At 33.3% G+C, this 22712-nt stretch overlaps 2 protein-coding genes across 3 annotated transcripts; both read right to left on the reverse strand.

Annotated features, from left to right (window-relative positions):
* Window positions 1-1324: 1324 nt before the first annotated feature.
* MS3_00000112 (uncharacterized protein) lies at window positions 1325-4520 on the reverse strand. Its single transcript, XM_051208014.1, has 2 exons — window positions 3639-4520; window positions 1325-1761 (listed from the first exon to the last, which is right to left on the reverse strand). Exon 1 carries the CDS (start codon window positions 4020-4022, stop codon window positions 3690-3692), a length of 333 nt encoding a protein of 110 aa, XP_051069648.1. The 5' UTR covers window positions 4023-4520; the 3' UTR covers window positions 1325-1761; window positions 3639-3689.
* A 5398-nt stretch (window positions 4521-9918) lies between these two features.
* Window positions 9919-22268, reverse strand: MS3_00005568 (uncharacterized protein). Of its 2 annotated transcripts, XM_051213655.1 has the most exons (5): window positions 22085-22268; window positions 21935-22041; window positions 17402-17955; window positions 15302-15739; window positions 9919-14820 (listed from the first exon to the last, which is right to left on the reverse strand). In XM_051213655.1, the coding sequence occupies exons 3-5, from the start codon at window positions 17768-17770 to the stop codon at window positions 14428-14430; spliced, it is 1200 nt and encodes a 399-aa protein (XP_051069649.1). In that variant the 5' UTR covers window positions 17771-17955; window positions 21935-22041; window positions 22085-22268; the 3' UTR covers window positions 9919-14427. The 2 variants fall into 2 exon arrangements, with proteins under 2 accessions (XP_051069649.1, XP_051069650.1); XM_051213656.1 differs by having other exon boundaries at window positions 9919-15739; window positions 17402-20268.
* Window positions 22269-22712: the final 444 nt, after the last annotated feature.

Here is a 22712-nt window from a genome sequence, read left to right on the forward strand (position 1 = left end):
GACTGCAATTGATCAGTCTGTTATTGGCATATGAGCATACTGTGCGTATGCCTCTATATTGCCTTAATTCACAAGCTTTTTGTAAGCAATGATGGATAGTGGCTAGCAGTGGAATCCAGGACGCGCATTTCGTCCTATTTTGGGACTCGTCAGGTGGGTGTGCCTGCATTTCAGAGTTGACGTTCACTATGGGACTCGAACCCAGTATCATTCGCTTCAAACGCCATCACATTATCCACTCAGCTACCGAGCCCTGATAGCCACTTGCCACACATATAAATAACAATTCATTTAAAAAAGAAATTTAACATTCAATTTATATATTGTTTATTAACAATAAACAAGAGATTGAAACAAAATGTTATATAAGCACTGAAACAAAAGCGATTACTGATTATTCATATAACAGAAGCACTAAACAGTCTGTTACAAACAATTACAAAAAATTATCTTTCTCTTTAAATGAGCATAACGTTTTGAATGAACATAACGTTTTACAAGTTTTTACAATTCTAACAAAAAAGAAATCATGCCTAAGGGATTACTAAATTGAAATGGATTTCTCTGTGCTTTAATTTACTATAATATCAAATCTGTCTCACCGAATTAAAGATTTTTCTATATTTAGTAACGCATATTAATAACTAGAACTCCGCCTGTATCTCTTCTAGAGTTACTGCCGATCCCAAGCCCACACAAAGGAGGAGGGTTGAGCATGGAGTCGGAAACCCCATCACGTAGAAAAAAAACCTTGTTAAAAAAACGCTAACCAGAATAAACAAATTAAACAATTTAAACTCTGCCCTTGGAGTTGAAGGAAGAACTATGAAGCCTTATAATGAAAGCCGAAGTTCTTTGGAAGTCACGAGACTGATTTCTCTTCTAACAACCAAAGAAACAACTTATATAGGTACATCGAATGTTCGGACAATGTTGGAGACTGGAAGAACCAGTCAAAATTAATAATTAAGCAATCAAAAAGAAATAATTTCCCATAAAATAATGATTTCTTTAAATAATATACATTCAAGTTAAGTCTATTGGGTCATCTAATCATGTTACTATTCATCTCATATCTAATTGATTAATTTCTTTGTAAAGACCTTATCGACCTAAAATGTAACATTTTCTTAATTGGTATTAATAATAATAATAACAATCTAATAATTTGTTTTCTCATGTGAAAAAATTCAACTTTTAATTAACCTTACTAAGAGACAAATAGAAATAACATAAATACCTAATGAACACGATTATAATGAATTAAGCTAAACGTTCTTAGGTTACATGTTGTTTACATAAAATAAGCTTAGAGTTAATAGTTTTGAAATGTTTCAGAAGTTTGTAAGAAAAGATACGTTCATTATATAAAGGTTTGAATTACTTATTCAATTAGAAAAAATATATCAAAAGGTACCGACTTTTATCTGTCCTTCATTTAGCTATATAGACTGACAGTAGCTGCTTGCTAGTTGTTTTAGGAAAAGAAAGGATTCTGATGATCAACAGTATTATGAACATTCCGGGTTATGGATACATCATAAATGGTGTAGATCTATCGGTTTTCCCCAAATATTAATCGCTGATAAAGTTTTGCTTGCATTAACGAACATTTTGTGGGGATATGATAGATACTATCTTTTTCTGTTCTTGTAGTTCAATGAAGAATAAGATACCTGCATCGGTTTGGGCTCCTGGGCAGTATTCCAGCCCTCACATAAATCGAATGATGATGTGTAATGCATATATATTTGGTGCATCCTTGTACCAATGTTTATGTGTTCAAATAAAACAAATAAAAGGATAAGATATTGAGAATGAATAATTTACATATAATGATCTCTAAATATTGTAAGCATTTTTCTGATATATATATATATATATATATATATATATATATATATATATATATATATATATATATAAGTTTAATTTGATTCCAGAGAATTTGTACAAGCCCCAGGTAGTTGAAAGTAGTTAACACGAAATCCTATACATTAGTTTCATGTGTTTTGGCACTTGCCAGCAACACAAATCTTTGCTGTTGATAGAGATGATGCAGATCAAGTAATCCAAACTCTCTTAACTTGGTCACTATCATAAAACCTTTACTGATCTAAATTCAGGTGAACTCTTGTATAAATGAGTTGTTTTTGTCAATAAGACACTGACTAATGGCCAACCTTCGCACTACAAAGAATTACTAACAGGAAATCTAGGTGAAGGATTTATTGTCGATTTCCACCAAATACCAGATACTACACAACATTTGAGTGTTGAATCATTTAACTAAATGAATAACTAAATTAAGACTAAAGACTAAACAAGAGGATATTGGTTAACATAAATTGATTAGTTAGTGTTTGCGTATATAAACGACTAATGTTCTGTCAACAATGATATGGTTACGTGTCAACATTTGAAGAGAAATTTGCTAGATTCTAGTCTGCTTACGAACAAAAAAGATGAAATAACCATCCTGAGTATCAGTGTTAGCCACAATCCAACATTACTAAAAGTAATACAGTTATTCTCTTTGAATTCAACTACTCACCTCTGAAGAAATTTGGTTCCAAATTATTTCTGAACATACTACTAAAAACGCATAAAAATTAATCAATTGGACGATTTCCCTTGATTATGAAAATTTTTAAAAAATTCAGTTAGCTCTACATTACTGAGAAGTTTGTGAATCGTTTACTTCTGAAGAATTTAAGCAACGCTACGGATTTATGAGGTTATACCCTGAAGCTTCTTTTTTTTCTTTAGAAGAAAGAAAAAATTATTTATTGAATCGAAAGGCTCACGTGATTTGAAGAAAAAGAGCAAATATTTTATTGATGAATGAAATCTTTTTTTTAAAGTGGTGGTGCATTTACATTATGTCAACCAAATGACAGTTTATCAAATAAATCTATTATTTTAGTCAAAAATTTATTCTTACATTCAATCCTAATAGTTGATTGGTTATTCAGTGACCTTGATCCCTATCACTGACGTTTTCAGTCAGAGTTTTATCGGTGATATTATTTAATGTTATCTTTTTAGATAAAATAAACATTCCCAGTATGAAATCTAACGATAATAATTTAGAATCGACTGTTCAATTTGCTGCTTAGAGATTATAACTAGTTTAATGTTAAAAGATTTAAACGTCTAGTGTAATTCTTACCAGTTAGCTACTATAAATCAGATCAATGCAAAGTACGTATTATTTAATCATTATCTATTAAATAACAAAATAGATTTATAGACTGATTAAAAGTGTTTTCAAAATGTTAATAACAAGCATAGAGATTATTGATAATCTAGGGAAAATGTTCGAATAAATCAATTAGGTACATAGTTATGCTTCTAACTGAAATTTTTCTTTAGCAATGATAGTTTTCTTCAAATGTATTCGATCAATTCAACAAACACTTTTTATTTCTAATCTAATATTTTGTGTACGCATATAGTTCAGTAGTGTAATATTTAGTTATAGATATATCATACAATTTCTAGAGGTCTATCTCCATTAAGTTCACTATTTGTGATACTTGAAAAGATGAGTTGTATGCTACAAATATTACAAACAAATATAATAAAGTTTAGTAACTTATTATAATCGATAACTGATATCAGTTTGTATTACTTACTTACTTACGCCTATTACTCCTCGTGAAGAAACATAGGCCGCTCACCAGCATTCACCATCCAACCCTGTCCTGGGCAATCCTCTCCAGCTCCTTCCAGTTGTTATTCATCCTTTCTATATCTTCTTTTATTTCCCGACGTAATGTGTTCTTTGGCCTTCCTCTTTTCCGCCTTCCTTCAGGATTCCAAGTTAGGGCTTGTCTCGTGATACAGTTTGACGATTTGCGTAGTGTATATCCCATCCATTTCCATCGTCCTTTCCTAATTTCCTCTTCAGCTGGAAGCTGGTTTGTTCTCTCCCACAAAAGGCTGTTGCTGATGGTATCCGGCCAATGGATGTTGAGTATCTTGCGTAAACAGTTATTTACAAATACTTGCGCCTTCATGATGATGGTTGTTGTAGTTCTCCAAGATTCAGCTCCGTACAGTAGAACTGCCTTGACATTCGTATTGAAGATTCTCACTTTGATATTGGTTGAAAGTTGTTTTCAGTTCCATATGTTCTTCAACTGTAGGAATGCTGTCCTTGCTTTGCCAATCCTCGCCTTTACGTCTGCATCTGAACCTCCTTGTTCATGGATTATGCTTCCCAGGTATGTGAAAGATTCTACATCTTCCAGAGTTTCGCCATCAAGAGTGGTTGGATTGCTGTTCTCCGTGTTGAATTTGAGGACCTTGGTTTTCCCTTTGTGTATGCTGAGGCCTACTGATGCAGATCAGTTTGTATTGTTTGATTGAAATTTTTCGTTTACATAATAAACGAAGTCTACCTTCTACATCAGATCACAGGTAGATTAGCAGCTGATGAGAACCTAACGAAATAAAATGAATTCATAATATTTTGCACCAATCTTCATTCTTGATCTCTAAGATCATAAAAGAACTATGTGTAAGAAATAAAAAATGACTGTTTATTTCTTTGTTGGTAAAAATGAAAACAATAAATATTATGAACAAAATCTAGCAAATTTCATTTAACCATTATTGTATGTCCTTTAGAATTTATCATGCATACACATTAAGTTTTCCATGAAAAATGTACTTTTGGAAGTATTGTTATAGAATAACGATGCATACAATTAATTCAGTATGTTAATAAACTTAGCATAAACATAATTATTTTTACAGATTGAAATCATGAGTCAGTTGAATCTAGACCACCATGGAAAACCCGGAAGCACTGGACGGCCGTTTCGTCCTAATATGGGACTCCTCAGCAGTGCACATCCACGATCCCGCACCCCGCGGGATTCGAGCCCAGGACCTACTGGCTTCGCGCACGAGCACTCATGATTTCAATCTGTGAAAATTTCTAAAATCTCCACAAACCCCTTCTGATAATAATTATTTTTGACAACTATCTACATCAAATTTTCAAAGGAATAGAATCAATTAGATATTTCGTACCTTTGATGAAGTTGTGTGTTCTGTTTTCCCAGGTTTATTCATCACGTACTCATCTTTGTCTAGACAACATTATAAGTATAAACTTCAGATAGAAGTCAGCTACTGAGGTTTCTCTACATCTTCAGTATCGCATAGTTTACGATCCAAGCAATTGAATGAATCATGTTTAAATAATTGTTATAGTATAGTTTATGAAATGACAAAACTGTTAGCAATTACCGAAAACTAATAATCGAGTAAGCATAATGACGTTATTAACAGTGATAATTATAATAATTCAAAGTGATAAAAAATATCTGAAAATTACCTGATGAGCTTGATAATGTAAATGATAAGCCATCAAAAGACTGTTGAAATAATAGTAATGCAAATAATGAAACAAACTTTTCATAACAACATTATAAGGCTATAAAAGTTTATAAAGTGTCAATGTAGTTAAATTAAAAATAGTAAGGTGGACAAAAAAATATTTTTGACAAGTACGGGTTGACAAGTGGAAAAAAGTCACATTTTATCAGGTGAATCACAAGCTTTTTTTCACAGACATAAATTAAGGTCATTGATATTTCTCACTTCTAGCTCTGCTACGCCTAACAGTTTTCTTTTCCTTCCTCTCTCCATCGATTTACTGAAGTTATATGTTTGGATCTACAGTATCACCATAACAATGATGATTAGACAATTTAAAACCACTGACTAACAATTTTTTTGTGTTTATCGATTCTCATGTATAAAATGACTGTTGATCTTCCGATATACGTGTTAACATAAGTAAAGAAAATAGGTAAATATAATTAAGAGTCATTTCAAATTACAGTTCTGATATACTAAGCCTCTCTAAATAGTAATGACTATCTAATCATAATGAAAGAAAAATAAGGAAAAATTATAAATTGATGGTTCTCAAAATGGATTAACATAAAATGGAATACAACTGAAAACAAAGAAACAGGCGATAGCAGTTTCATCCCAGATATGAGTAATAAGTGTAGATTTTTTATGTTCTCACAGATACAAATTATTGAAAAGAATCTTAAAAAAATTGATACACGATAATTCCCATATAGTTTTGTCTTCAATTGATTACTTCATAGAAAAAGGAATACAATAAGATGATTTAAACGAAAATCCGATTAGTTAGAAAAAAATAATAACGATCTTGTATCATATATCTATCTGTCAAACCAATTCGAAAGGAATGAATAATACATACGAAAGCTAATAGACGCTATATCCTCCTTGAAAAGGCCTCTTCATACCTGACATATATAAGCTGTGGTTTTATTTAATGATTTCTATTTTAAAAAAACAACAACTCAATTAGTCTATAATGAAAGTATACAACGTTCAAGTGATCAATGGGATCTAAATTCTAATCTGTGAATTTATTCCCAAAAAAAGCCTCAGTAGACACTGAGCTAAATAATGAAACTCATTAATTTCTATGTTAACTTTATAAATGAAACGATTTTTAATTGAACGACAATAATAAAATAGTCCTAACTAAGGCAGGAACAAAGAATTTAGGAAAATAATGTAAGTTCTTTTTTCGCAAATTTTCTTTAGCTGCTTACAACCTGGAAACAACTAACTGTTCCGGAAACAATTCAATGTACAGACTTGATGTCATTAAAAAAAAACTTGATTAACATTAGGTTTAACATACATATATATAAATTAATGGTAAACAGTGTTTGTGAAAGGATTAAAATCGTTGTTCAAACAGCTATCTAGTTAAAAGTTGAATATAAAAATATTCTATAAAAACCAATATAATCATGTGAACAGAATTTTCAGAAATGAAAGAATAAAGTTATGTAATACTCAAAAAATGAAATTGACTAGCGAACTACAGAACAGATAAGAAATTATAATTTGTCATGGAAGAAAATTACATCACAGACACTTGTAGATGATATCAGTATAGCGAAACAATATTAATAACAGCGTTTTTCTCGATACAGCATTCTGATCTAAATCTTCCCATAGTTACCCTAAAAATCTCACAACTAATTAATTGAAGAATAAAACGATGAAAACAGTTTACGCTTTGGTTGAGAATGAACCAGCACTCCTAATAATTGGGCTCTGCAGATGATGAAATGTGTGGAGTTATCTACTTCAAAGTAAAGATCGTGATGAAGAAAATGTATCTCAGATGGGGAAAATTGAATAATTACAAGAACCTAACCGTTACAATTTGGATTTAAAAGTTATACTACTACTAAGTAGTTGCGAAATGTCTCATTGAATTTAATGCAAACTGCAATGTAGTTTTTTCGGACTGAATAATATCAGAAGCGTTTTTGTGGATATTATAGTAATTACAGTGGTTAGGATTATGAGTCGACTGAAGCTAGACCACCATGGAAAACCTGGGAGCACTGGACTGCCGTTTCGTCCTACTGTGGGACTCCTCAGCAGTGAATAATACATTTAATAAACAAAATAACTACTGAAAGTATACCACTACAGCTGAAAATGAAAAAAAACGATATGTTGTTCACCTGAGATTTTGAATTACAATTGGAACGTCATCTTTATTGAGAAGCAAGGATTAAGTAGAACTGACCAGTTGTCTGGTTTTATGTTCGAACCGCTTGAGAATTCGTGCTCATGGTCTCACATACAACTGAATTCAATATCGCCAGGATAACAATCAAAAAATGTCATGATTTCAGTCGGTAGCTGATTATGGATCCAATCACTGAATTGTAAGTTATGTATAACGTGATTTTATGAATAATTTATTGATATTAATAAATTCAACCTACATTGTGTGAATCAGTTGTCCTATATGAAATTATTTTAAAATATTCACATGTATAAAATACTTTACATCTATCTTTCTATCACTTTTTAAGACAGTGCGAAATAAAAAGAAAATCTAATCTGTTGACTAGATAAGAAGGAATTCAAGTGTAGGTCACTCAAAATATGTGAGAATAGGGCATAGTTAACATTTCATTTGATTGACATAAAAATCTCTATAACCATATATATATATATATATATATATATATATATATATATATATATATATATATATATATATATATATATATATATATATATATATTTGCATATGGATAACAGAATGTAAGTAACATAAAAATCATGTCATTCTTCTAATAATTCCTGTTAGAAATGTCTACATTCAAAATGTTGTTTATCAATAACTCACAAACACATAAACATATAAATTATTCTACCAAAATGAATCATTGTTACTAGTTTATTTACCACAAATCAATAGCCCACCTAAAAATTGAGATATGTACAAGTTAGAAAACAAAAGGAGAGAATCTATTCTAATTAACATTTACAAATAAGATAAATATATTTATTTACTACTTTAAAATATAACCTTAGATAAACAAAAGTAGAGAAAAAAAGAGAGGCAGCTGAATAAGTTACTTATAGGTAGTAATAATGTTAAAGGTTCAACAGAACATCAAAGTAAACTGTTATGTCCCGATAAGCACAATGAATGGTAACTTTTGGGACCCATTTATGGACCAATACTATGCGTATATTTTTATCGTATAATTGTTAAATAACTAAACTTTTCATATTCATGTCCCTCTTATTATGAACTTTATTTTGATCTATGAACTATTATTATGTGATCTACCATCCTTGAATTATGCCCTGTCTATTAATTACTACCGCCCTCATTCACAGCCACATTTGGCTGATTCTTATACAAATGTCGTTTCATATTTTATGGTACGGTTTGATCTGTCTGGTTGGTATATAAACCCAGTATGCTTGAAATAAATGATTCATATTGCAGAGGCTGAGATTGGTGTTCTGGATTTAACTGGCTGGGCTAGGCAGGGAGCAGGACTGATAAGAACTCTAGACAACTCGCACGGGTTTTACGCGTCATTGGTCCGATCAATAATTCACTGCTCTCTAATTGATGGTATCGTTATGTCATACATTAACAGGGCACACAGGCCACAAGTTATAACATAAACAATACTCCTAACATACATGAGTTCATAATAAAAGTTACATTTAGTTCATGTTATCGAATACAGGCCCGATAGTTAATATTAACTGGATATAAGAGACTTTATTTTATTTCCTAATAAAAAGGCAATATATTTGTTATGTATTGACGAGGATTTGTAAAGAACAGCATAATTGTTTTTTTTTAAATTTTACTTAAGAGCCTGAAAAAAAGCACAAGTTCACGAAATTATGTTCAAACGTTCTTAAAAACTAAAACCTTCTAATGTGCACATTACTACTTAATTTATAGCCCAAAGTCTAGAAATTCACTAAAAGCATGTAAACTGACATAATCTCTGACTATATTTCATCACATACTACTTAAACTAATATAAATAGTTGAGAGATGTACATTACGTAGGATCAAAAAACAACAAGCAATCACTTGTATTCTTGCATTAGAGCTCGTTGTTTGCAACCATTGCTTACAAACATGAATCAATTAACAGTTTTTGCTTCTAAAACTTATTAATTGAATATACAAACGTCTAAAATACCAAAATCTGTCGATCTTTAAAAATATAACTAGTCACATAAACATAATTATTTGGTCGGTAGCGAAAAGATGAAGGCGAAATGAAATATGGATAAGATATTCAGTAGTATCAGTAAATGTTGTTTTTATTTATTAGAAAAGACGTGCAACTATCATATGACAAATGATGATTACTAATAAATATGACTTATTAGAGGATAATCATACATCTTATTTTTTCCTCAACTGTCGATGTACACAAAAATAAAATAGCTGTCACATTCTAACTAGGCAAGTACCGCAATGCACAGAATAAATGGTATAATATAAATAATATAGACAGTACAGTATGAATGGTATAGAATAAATAGTATAGTACGGGAAAAGTTAAGAAGAATGTACAATGTCATGAATGCAGGTTGATAGATATCTAGATAATTTTTCGTCAACGTACATCCTGTAAATTTTCTCCACCTCTGTGTATACCATTTTTGATTATCGCTACCGTCCAAAGTTCAACCAATTATTCGTTCGCACTAGCAAGGTAAACCTAGAGTTTGAAGCGGAGAATAATCCTAACTTCTATTGGTCTAGAGTTTGAACACTTCTTTCAACCGTGTCTTCTGTTTGATAATACAATACAACAAGCAATAGTTCAATAGTATATCTTATGCCAATCAACTCACAATAACGTAGAGTAATTTTCTGATCGCAAATGTATATGATGATGAAATTACAACATAGGAATAACTACACCGAAAGTGGAAGATATCGGAGGAGGTGAATGATTAAGTAAACATAATTAGGAAATAGCAAAGGATACAACAGCAGTTAATCGATCCAGTGGCAGCTTACAATCAGGAGAATGTAGAAATACAATAACATATTTATCTATTAACTATGCAATGAAAATATCAATAATAACCCATAAATTTGTCCCAAAAACAACATCATCAGTATTCATTCTTTCACAACACATACAGTAGAAGTAATAACAGGGGAAATAAGAGAAAAAATAAATAAGTTGTACATAACATCATTTGGGCTAAAGTAATAAACCAAACTGTATATTTTTTATGTGGCGATTTGCCTATACTTCTTCAATATCAGCTCATTTATATGAATTGGATTTGTCTAAATCATTTTATAAGATAGATTAAAGTAATATTCGATTTTAATTAAATAAAAACGAGAATAATAGGATAATTAACTAGACTCTCATTGAAAAAAACTTCTTTATAAATCACTTCTAGTACTTAAACATTTTATTAAGTAGTAAGTTAAGAAAAAGACTGTTTATAGGAGATCGAAATTATATTTATTTTTCAACAGAGATCAGTCTACTTTTGTGTAAAACAGATGACAAACGAACTATGAAGGAGGAAATTTGTTGGCATCGAAAAGACCCACTCTATGTAGGTAGATAAACCAACTATCTATTTTCCTTAAGAGGAAAAGCTATAAATCAAATATCCGAATGGGACCTATTTACTACAACCCAAATTTCAAAGCTGAATAGCACCAGTCACCTGGGATCTATGTGAATAATAAATATTATTGTAATTACTAGGTGCGCTGACTGAACATTTGTAGGGTGTAGTTTAAAGCAGTACATCTCGAGTACAGATGTATCGGAATATTTTGGATTTCAATCAACATTAGGAGCTAAACTTTGATGCAAATAATTACTTGTTTTTACCTGATCCTAACATTCTCAGACCTGATATCGATCCAATCACTTTCATAGTTGGGTTACACTTTTCACATGAATTACTGTACATGGGATACCAAAGTTTCCTGGGGATCTACTGAAAATGTTTCCATATAATCTTAAGATAATTGTCTGTGAATTAAATAAATCGTATACGTTTGTTTTTTCCTTCAACATAATAATCCTTTTAGTAGAAAGTTATGTAGCTATTCATTTGAAAACAAAAACTATGATTATTAACACAAACTTTTTAATCACAAGTATCCAAAAGAAGCACAAACATGTTAAGCTAGCTATAGTCGGTTACCAGATATTTCAGATAAATCAGTGACCGGTTAATAGTGCATACGACTAAGCGAATGAATGAACCAAGTTGTAGAGGCAAGTGATATTCCAGTTAAACAAGAACCATCACCCACAGTTCGAAGTTGTGAAAACCTTCGGTGATTAGGAAGTTTCAAAATCGGACAAAGAATATAAACAATGGTGTTGATTCAGGTCAATGGTAAACTTTGGATTGAGACAAAAAGTATCAAACTAGATTATTCCGCACTACAATAATTCAATACAATTACTAAATTAACTTAAAAATGATTTTGAAAAAAGTACATTAAACCATTAATTTGGAATTTATTTGCCATTCTACAAAAGGATTTTTCAGATGTCGTTAGTTTAAATGATGCGGTTCTTCAGATTAAAAAGAGATGTTGTTATAAATTTTGCCCAGTTAACTATCACATGATAAGATTGCCAATCAGAACACGACTTATACAATCTTGATACTGTACCAAAACAATGACACGTCAACCAGTACGAGCAGTCAAGAGTCAACTCTGAGTCCTGATTAGTCCTTCCGCCTAGCACGACCTGTTTGAGTCCAGAATACAGCTTCTACTGCATAAATCATATATTTCAGACATACTGGGTTTACATATAAGCTAATCAAATCATATCATACCACAAAATAGAAAATAACAATTATACAAGAGCAAACCGAAAGGTAGGTGTGAATGTTAGAGGCTGTGACTAAGAGATCGAGAATAACTTGGGAATAGTAAATGGTATAGCAGTAGCCAATAGGTCAAATGAAAGTTTATGATAAAGGTAATATGAATATAATCTATTTAATAGCTATCCAATATGAATATACGTAGTAATAGTCCATAAATAAGTTCGAGCAACTACCATTCATTAATTCTTCGTCAGGATATAACAGATGTGCTTGTCGATCTCCCCAAATCAATCAACAATGCTATCTCTATTCGACAGTTATGACCAAGGTGTTCTGCAACAGTTATGGAGACTTCAAGTTTCTGAGAGTTATCGAATAGAAGTAAAAGTTCACAAATTGAAATCACAGGTTACTTCTATGAATTCAGTTCATCAGGGGTATCAAATGATCAGTTGATCGGACAGTATTCGAATCTGATTTACTGTTCTGCACGGTTGCATTTTCTTTTAAGCACGTCAACAGGACCTGATTAAAGCATATTTCGAATAAGACCACTTTGGAACTCGCTGACTGGTTCATCTTCAATCGATCAGCGTTAGTGAATGAGCTGAGAAGACTATAGAAATTTTCAGTGTAAAATTTTCATACAGTGATACTTTCTCATTATATTAACATAACTTGCTATCCGCTCTGAAATATTTATACTTCCGTCTAAATCGTGTTTCCATTCGAAAATCAGTTGAGTGAAAAAAGTATCCAAGAACACTAGGCCGAAGAAAACTTAATACAACGAATTATTGATTTCTACCAATGACAAATCATAAAGTGACACTACTCAGTATGACTACTACTTAGACTGTAATTACTTATTGGACATAAGAGTAAATCTACAAGAAATCAATTTTAAAAATAAATGTCACTATCATTAATCTTCAGATGTCGAACTCTCTCCTTTAAAGGTATCCTTTATACTATAACTTACAAAACCAGTAAGCTTATTACATGTTCACCTATGCAAAATTATGTATTTCCGAAGTACAACATAAGACAATCTTCCAACGACTTCCTTCGTATTGATAACAAATTTGCATTTAATGTAATTACGGATAAATTTGAGCCTTAAGTAAAAAATGGTCACTAGCATCAAAAAACAGACCATATACTTTCTTTGCTGAACAAGTGGATTTGTGTATATACACCGTGAACTGATACACTGTAATATTCATCCACTCAGCTAAAACTGTATAACTAAACATCAGATAAAACTAAGTCGGCAAATAAGGGTTTGTAGTTGATTATGCAGTGCAACATTATCAATGTAATGGTAACCTATTGTTATATTTTCAATTGAACATTTTTGAAGGTTACAATTAGCTGTAAAAAAGTCCAGTTACTTCTCCTTCAAATGAACTGAACTATTTAGGAATACAGATACAACTCGATCGTATGTACTTATCATCTACATTAGCAATGCCTTGAGTAGATCTGAAACGAATTCACAATGTACTTTGGAAAGTACTTTTGTATAAAACACTATGTTATTCAGGATGGTTTGTCCAATATATACATTTATACTCACCTTATGACAGAAATTTGTAATGCAATAGGCTTCATTAAACTGTTAGATATCGAAGCGTACTATGCACTACTTAATTTTATCGCTTTTACTATTGTGTCTAAACATTTTTATACTAATTACTTGCCAAAAACAATTTCAAATAAGTAGCTTTTCGTGCTAATGTAAATTAACCTTGACACAAAAATAAGAAAGAAATCTTTACGTTGTGCTAAGGGCGATTCTGATGAAGACCAGTCAACTTGGAATGTACATCCAGAGCATCCTAAAACTGGTTTTTTCCAGTCAACTAGTGGAAAGGGTCACTTAACAATTACAGTACTTAGTCCCCAGTTATTTGGTTGCAGGTCCTAATCCCGCTACAGCTACTTCGGTTCCTGGTGAGTGACCCGGTACTACTGCTTCAAAGGAACACATAATAGTAATAAATAAATGGTAGTATATTAGGCAACAATACTTAGATATGTGTATTTTTTGTCACAATCTGGTTCAAAAAGAGAAGTTTTAGTCATGACAAGTGAGTTGTACTGGTTGAATCAGACGAAAACACCAGTCAGATTAATGTGAAACTCCACTTGAGATAAAAAAAATAAAACGAAAAAAACAGATTCTGTTTTTAAAAAATATAAAAAATCAAGTTATTTATTTTATCAGTCTTGCTGGATTAAACAACTCAATACCGGGTTGTTGTAATAAATCATCTTGGGCTTTTTTTCATCCAGCTCCATTTGGTCGGTAACGTTTGAATTTGTGCTCTGTATTAAATTAGGGTTATTTTTTAAAATGACAGCTGTTAAAAGGCGTCCAGATATAGGTCCAGTAAGAATTCCCCAACAAGAATTACCCGTGACAATATAAACATTGGATAAACCAGGAATTTGACCAATAACAGGATAGCCATCACTCACTAGCGGTAAATAACAAGCAGATTCTGTTATCATCTCAGCATCTTTTAATGATGGGACTACACTAGTAACTATTTCTTTTAAACGATTACAACGCCAAGATTCAATTTCAACTTGGTCCTTTGAAGACGGCACAGGCTAGAAGGAATAATAATGAAGTTTAGAAATTTTATGAAATTATCACTAGTCATATTCAAATATGGGAAACCAATCGAAATGTATACTATGACAATGGAGATGTTCACAAACATAGATTTGTGTGAATGGCGTCTGTTGATGAAAATAAATGAGTTAACTTGCAAGGACTGGGAAATCTTGGCTTTGAACCTGAGGTCCACGAAAGCTCAAAATTTTGCATACATTTTATTTGATGACATTGAAATTGAAAACAGATATTTACAAAAAAACATGGAAATCTTATTTAATCTAGTAGGCCTGTTTTTTGAAATTGGTGGGAGTGAAAGTTGAGTTCCTTAGGAGTAATCAATATTGAGAAGACGAAAAACGAATCCAATAGACTTTCTCCAATCTTTATTCGATCCTAGGTTTTTGGTCACGACTATGTGTATGAATATAACAATAACAGTTTATAAACCAAAAACACAATGATTAAACTCACTGCTCCATCACCAAGACCACATACATAGACTGTATTATCAGGTCTTGGATAAACTTCAGGTGAACAAGAGAACTCAGAATTTTGATAATCCATGAACAAACACTTAGCATCTATTGGAGACTTCTCTATTTTTGGTTTCAATATGATACTATGAGCTCGCCTTCCATGAAATTTATTAGGATTTAAACATCCTGATGGTAACCAACTAACAGCTTCCTTTGACCATGGTCCTGTAGTAAGTATAACTAAACTGGCAGGGATAACTTCAGAATTTGAAGTAGATGATTCTATTACTCGAACACCACTAACTTTGGGAGCCGATGTATTCGATGTTGAAAATTCTAGTCCTATAACACGGGCAATTTTCAATTTTGTTCCCTGATTTGTTAAATATTGAGCACGCCGAAATAATTCATCTGTGAGTTTTTTGGGATGTACCTAATAGGAGTAATGTAATAAAATAAATAATACTCTCAGTTTTTTATTTTTACATGACAAAACTCAAAATGATGAAATAAAAATGTAATCTTGACTTTAATAGGTGACTATACATAGGGCATGTCTACTAAAGTTAAACACATAGGGAATGTAATAGTTGTCATCAATGCTATTGAATGGTTGTTACACTATATCACAAAATGGTTGAAATCATAATTGTACTATAGGACGCCTACCCAGTGCTTTTCATAGTCGAGCATTAGCTGTGAAAAACAGAGGTCCTAAGTTCGACTCATGTCGCTGTGAACCCGCACTGTTCAACAGTCCCATGGTTTTCAGTAGTACATTAACTGAGATCAATCTGTGGCGAAAACAACCTACTAATCTGAACAAAATCCCTCCAAGTCAAAATCTTTGACATAAAATCACTGATGATTTTACCAAACGAGAGAAAGATCCATAATATTAACGTGAAGTTACAAAAAAGATAGCAATTACCAGTTTTTGAAAGTTCTCTATGCACAAAGTGTCTTTTAAAATAAAAACAGAAATTTGCTTAACTAATAGAATTGCTAATAAAAGCTTTTAATCCAGAACTTTATTCGTTTACTTTATCTCAGATTTAGGATTGCATTTGTAGATGTGATGGATTATATGAATATTACTCAACTCTAAATTTTCATTACAATAAACCAGTTGTTTAGCTTAGTCCCTGAAATCTTATAAAGAAAAACTAAAATGAACTCAGTAATCAACGATAAACAGTGTTTGACTGGACGATCTTTGAAATTAAATCAATCATAGACACCACTAAATAGTATCAATACCAGTCGTTGTTGGGATGGTTCTATGGTAAAATAATTCTTCATGTGAGTCAAATGTCTACACTTTGATCGTGCTCAACTGGGAGCACGAATTTGCCTTCATTTATTTAAATGTAAGAAAATCAAAACCTGAGGATCATTTATACTTCGGCTGAAAGATGAATCGAGTTATTTAGGGGAGAATTATCCAAACATTGAGAAAAAAGTCAGGGGGAACAGTCACAATCGGAATAATTTGGCATAAAGTCCAAAAAGCTATAAATACAAAGGCTATATCTATCAGCAACATAGACATAAGGTTAGGAAAAAACAGTGGATTTTAGAAGTTTCAATTGAAATAACAGTTGCTCGGAAAATAAGATACAAACGCAATGAAATAAACAGACAGAAACCCTACACAATGATCGCAAGCAATAGTCGACCGTTAAAACAAAGGAAGTAGAAAAGTCGGAGGTGATAAGTAGTGGGATATAGCTCTTTAGACTTATCAAATGAACAGGTATTAAAAGCCAAGCCTTTAGTACGACTATTGAGGAAAAAGATGGCACCGTGGTCTGTATTCAGAACTGGTGTTGAGGACGATGAGTAAAATACTCTGAGGAATAGTTCAACTGGATTTCAGCTGTTATTTTTAGTTTAAAATTTAATCCTGTTACATTAAACCTTTACGGTACGCAAAAAAATAACACATGTGAAACATCTACAGTAAAAAACGGATACCAATAAAAGTAAATGAACATTAGTGGTTTAAAACTAAATCAGTTTAGTGTTTAAGAGTTTATTTTTACAGGGCCCTTGGAAGTACTCTTACCAACAAACAAGAAAATACAAAACAAACCTGTGCAGTAGTTGTAGAGTCGCCTATCAGTGAACAATTTTTTACTTTCGCATTGACCCAAGATGGTGAATTTGAAGAACCGGAAGATTTCCCAGGAGATAATGATATAGAATACGTATTAACACGTCTATAATCACATGCACTACCGAACTCATCTGCTAATTTCATGTGCAAATCAAAACCGTTCTGGGCTAAAACATCCATTTCATTGTGAGAACACCAGTCCTTAGCAAGGAATCCCCCAGCTCGCCCAGATGCTGCAGATCCAAGTTGCTCTTTTTCAATTATTAGTGTGTCGACCTTCCTTTTTGATAGATAATAAGCGGTAGAAACACCCATGATACCACCTCCAACTATGATGACTGACATTATGGGGAGTTACATATGTACAGCCTAAATCTGAGTGACGGAATATGGACACAAATACACTGGATACATATATATCCTGAATCTGGTAGGCTTAGTAAGCTCGTTCTTGTTTGAAAAATGAACTATGTTGGGACTGATCTAATAATGAAATTCTTTGACTTTGTATTTCGTTCAATTATGGAACACTACAATAAATGTAAAATAATAATTATATGGACATTCCAAATTTAAGATGTAACTGATGGTCTTAATCGAAGAACCTTCCAGATTTTAAATTCTATACGGCTCGCTCCGTGAAAACTCGGGCAGTTTTCTCACTTTTGTGATTTTACTTGGATTGCTAACTTCCTGCATGTTCTCTTTGTGATGTAAATTATGGGCTTGCTTCATTAAGTTTAACGAGCACTAGAGGTTTGTGTAGAAACCAATGAAAGATCCCTGGGTTAAAATCCGTACTATTACCTTGATAAAGTTTTGTTTGTTATGATGAGCCAGTCGGGCTAATATCAACAAAAACACTAGTACTTTTCAGCTTTATGGTCCAACAAAAGTAGAGTAGAACAGCCAATGAGAAACCATTTTAAAAATTCATAAGTCCTACAATCTTAGACTTTAGAGGGAAACGATATAGCTAACTGCTATTTCATGTGACACTGATATTTTATGACTGGTCTATGGTAATTTCGCGCTTCATATAAAAGCTGGTGTGCTTATCTACCGCAAGGACGAAGTATATGACAAATAGCTATAATTAATCTCAGGACCATATGCATATGAAACTTCACACTATTTAATCGACGGTCAGGAACTATAAGTTGCTGGTCGCTATAACTGCATAACAAAGGGCTACTGTGACTGTGACATTTCCAAATTATGAACAATCATTACAAAGTGACAATACTTCCCAAAGGCAATTTTCAGTTATTTAACATGATGGAATTCCTAGCATTGAACAATTATCATGATATTCTTCCCCACCACGTTAATTTTCGAGTTTCGATCGTTCATCACGAGTCAAAATTAGTGTTTTTAATTTAACTCAATCTGTTTCAGTTAAAGTATTAGGAGTCGCGTTTTTGCATCTGTAATCATATTGGGTACAATAGTTTTTCTGGTTATCGATCTCTATGAGCCAAACGGTTCATTTGTGCTTTCTAACCCAACTTTGCGTGTCAGTTTTAGCCTCTGGGTGGTTTTTTCCAAGTTATTTGAAAGTTTTCGAATGATAACATGATAGTGTGCAAAAGAAATTGTTAACACTCGAGTTGTCTTAACCTGTAAACAGCAATTAAACTTTTAGTTTCCTATTTGTTCAATGTCAGACTCACTGAGTGGGTATCGCCACTTGGCAACTTATTCGTCAGAGTTAGGACCTCAAAGACTTCATCAGAGAGATCAGTCTTTATGCAGCATTCTCTACATAACGGTAGTGAAGGCGGTCTGCAGGAATGCTTATGCGCAGTCGGTGATAGATTGCTACACATTTTGTGGGACCATCTGTACTTGTCACACAGCATACCATCTTGAACAAAGAGACAGTTTCGACCCCATCGATAACGTTAGACGATGATTATAAACAGCATATGGATAAAACAGATAATCACAAAAATTCGGAAATTATAATGGTACTACAGTGAATATGAAAATGTACCAGAAATGTAACTTTAAAGTGATAGTTAAAGAAATGAAACGTCAAAAACGTTGGCAAACCAAACTCTGGGAAATACATGGGAAAACGGAGAATATGAATATACAGACACGAACCAACAAATAAATTTAAACTAGTGTAGACTGAAGTAAAAGGCGTGTGAAAAGGTATTTCGCAAACTTAAATAACGCTAGAAGCGTTAAATGGTTTTAGATCTAGCTTCTATTTTGATAAACGCACCAGAAATCTAATGTTTTAAAACATGGAAAAATTCATTCTTTAAACAGATAACGCACTTATTGGATCCGAGCAACACTGCTGGCACAATCACACGCATTCAGGACAACTACACCTAAAATTTTCAAGTGCTAGATTTGTAAAAAGTTCTCAGTATCGTCCTTTGCACTCATCATACCCCACACCACTCCTCCAGTTAAGAAAACTCGAGTGTTAACAATTTCTTTTGCACACTATCATGTCATCATTCGAAAACTTTCAAATAACTTGGAAAAAACCACCCAGAGGCTAAAACTGACACGCAAAGTTGGGTTAGAAAGCACAAATGAACCGTTTGGCTCATAGAGATCGATAACCAGAAAAACTATTGTACCCAATATGATTACAGATGCAAAAGTTTCAGTTTCAGTTTGGAAAGGACAGGAGGCTTGATGGCCTGTGTTAGTACTGGCAATGGTGGTCTCTCAGTTGATCCAACATTCTTTTCAAAGAGCCTCAACCACGTGCTGAGGTAATGAATTCCACTTGATGACTCGATGGGAAAGTCGACGGTCAACTGACAAGTACTTTGTTCTGGGCTTGTGAACATTTCTGGAGTGCCCTCGTAAATTCTCTGTTTTGGAAGACAAGAAAAATGAGGGCATATCAGGTGCAAATTTATCACTAAGCAATTTGAAAACTGTAATGAAGTCGCCTCTAGTTCTGCGATATGACAACGGGAATAGGTTTAGCTTGACCAGTCGAGCATCATACGGGAACTTTGCTATTCCGGGAATCAGCTTAGTTGCTGTTCTCTGAACCTTTTCCAAAAGCTTACTGTCTTTTTTAAAGCACGGGCTAGCCGCTTGTATGGAGTACTCAAGTTTAGGACGTGCGAACAATGTATATATACATCACAACACACTTGGAAGCATTTATCGGCAACTGCCAGGTTTGAGACCATTCAGATAATTTCTTCAGGTCATTTTGGAGTTTTAAGCTATCACCCTTACATCGTATCGTTCTCTATATCTTGACATCGTCAAAATATAGCAAGACCAATGATGATAGGAGACGAGAAAGATCATTTAGATACAAGAGGAATAGCACTGGCCCAAAAAAATGTACCCTGGGGCACTCCATTAAGCATAGTGCCCCAGCTAGATAACTTTGAGTTCACCCGTACTCTTTGTTGGCACCCAACTAGGAAGTCTTTTATTCAAATCAATAGATTGCCTCCAATCCGACACTTCTTAGCTTCTATAACAGCCGGTTGTGTGGAACTTTGTCAAAAGCTTTGCTGAAATCAATGTAGGCTACATCTACAGGTAACTTTTAGTCCTTAAGAGCGCACCAGCTTTCACGAGCGACTAACAAGTTAGTGAGACAAGAATAACATATTCTGAAACCATGCTGCTTCTCCGAAAGGATCCGGTTTTCATCGAGGTACCTAAACAGCTCCCTTTGAATAATCTTTTTCAAGATTTTAACAACCACACTAGTTAGGCTAACTGGTCGGCAATTCTCAGGTTTATGTCTCGTACCTGTTTTGAAAACAGGAATTACTATGGCGTTCTTCCTGTCTCTCAGTAAACGACCCTGCGTTACGGATAGACTAAAGCATATACTTAAAGGGTTCGCAACGCAGTTAGGTAATTCCTTTAGTAGCCTAGGATGCAATCCATTTGGTCCCGTGGATTTACCTATGTCAAGTTTATTTAGCAGACTGAAGACATCGGGGTTTTAAATGGTCACGCTATCCAGTGTATGTGTGGGAGGATTTGTATGCGCTGACGGGAAGGGTGGTTTTATGGTATATACATTGCTAAAGTAGTTTGAAAACAATTGAGCCTTACTAAAGTCGTCCTGCACTAATGATGCGGCGGTACTATCTCCTCATAGTGCAGGAATACTTTCCCTTCTTTTTGTCCTTTGGTTTATATAGGAATACAAGCGTCTAGGACATTCTATGGATTCCTTAACAATTCTTTTCTTCGTACAACTTTATAGACTTACGTAGGGTCGGAACACAGGTATTCTGAGCTTTTCGATACTGAGACTTTGTCTCACCAGTCCCCCTCCTTATTGAGCCATGGTGGAGAGTTTTTCGGCCCCCATGGTATAGTCCAAGGGATGTGGGGTGCGGTAAATTTTAAGTATAAATTTCGAAATAAGACGCGACCCCTAATACTTTAAATGAAACAGATTGAGTTGAAGTAAAAACACTAATTTTGATGCGTGATGAACGATTGAAACTCAAAAATTAACTTGGTGGTGTAGAATATCATGGTAAAGCTTACCGAAATAGCGGGTTGAACGACAAACGACTCCAATATCAGACGGTCGTCCCCAACGGCCTTGACTTTGTAGCGGTAAATAAATCCCCAAAATCAATAGCTCTATCGGTCTTCGATATTTGATAGCGATCACATTAGTTTTAATGGACTCACCTAGCTGAAGGCGCTCGGTCACGCATCCGCACCAGATCACGAGTGGAAACTGAATGTCGTGCTCAACTTTTCCTGCAATCACTAGCCAGTCTAGACCAGTCGATTCTCGATATCTTGATAGTCTATCATATATATCTTCGTACCTCCTTGCTTCTGACTTTTGATTTCACTAGGCGTGTACGATTCATAGTAGGTGTTACTGGTTAGAGCGTTGTCAAACTTCAACTTCAAGATTAACGGTGGGCTTTAGAAATTTAAATTATCCGTGAGCAGAATCGAGTGTGTAGGACTACATGTTTTTCAGGTATTCTGATATTTACATAGTCTGTTGATGTTTGAAAACCGTCACACTTTTTCTTCATAACACAAATTGCTCTTTTAGTTGCTTTTCAGTGCATACCTAAATTTAGTTACTGCTTCCACACTTTCCGAAAACCATAGGTTGGCTAGTTCTTCTGGAGAGCCTTGAAAGGGTAACTAGCATGAATAAATACAAATATATCAGGTTTCGAAAGTTTATAATCGTCCTATTCTTGAAGTTGAAGTAAAAATGTCTGAAAATCCATGAGTTTGTATCTGACCTTCCCTTCCAGATTCAGATTCGAATTTATGATTCATTACAGGCTGT

Source organism: Schistosoma haematobium, chromosome 3 (genome assembly GCF_000699445.3).
Source record: "Schistosoma haematobium chromosome 3, whole genome shotgun sequence".
NCBI classification, from domain to species: Eukaryota; Metazoa; Platyhelminthes; class Trematoda; order Strigeidida; family Schistosomatidae; genus Schistosoma; species Schistosoma haematobium.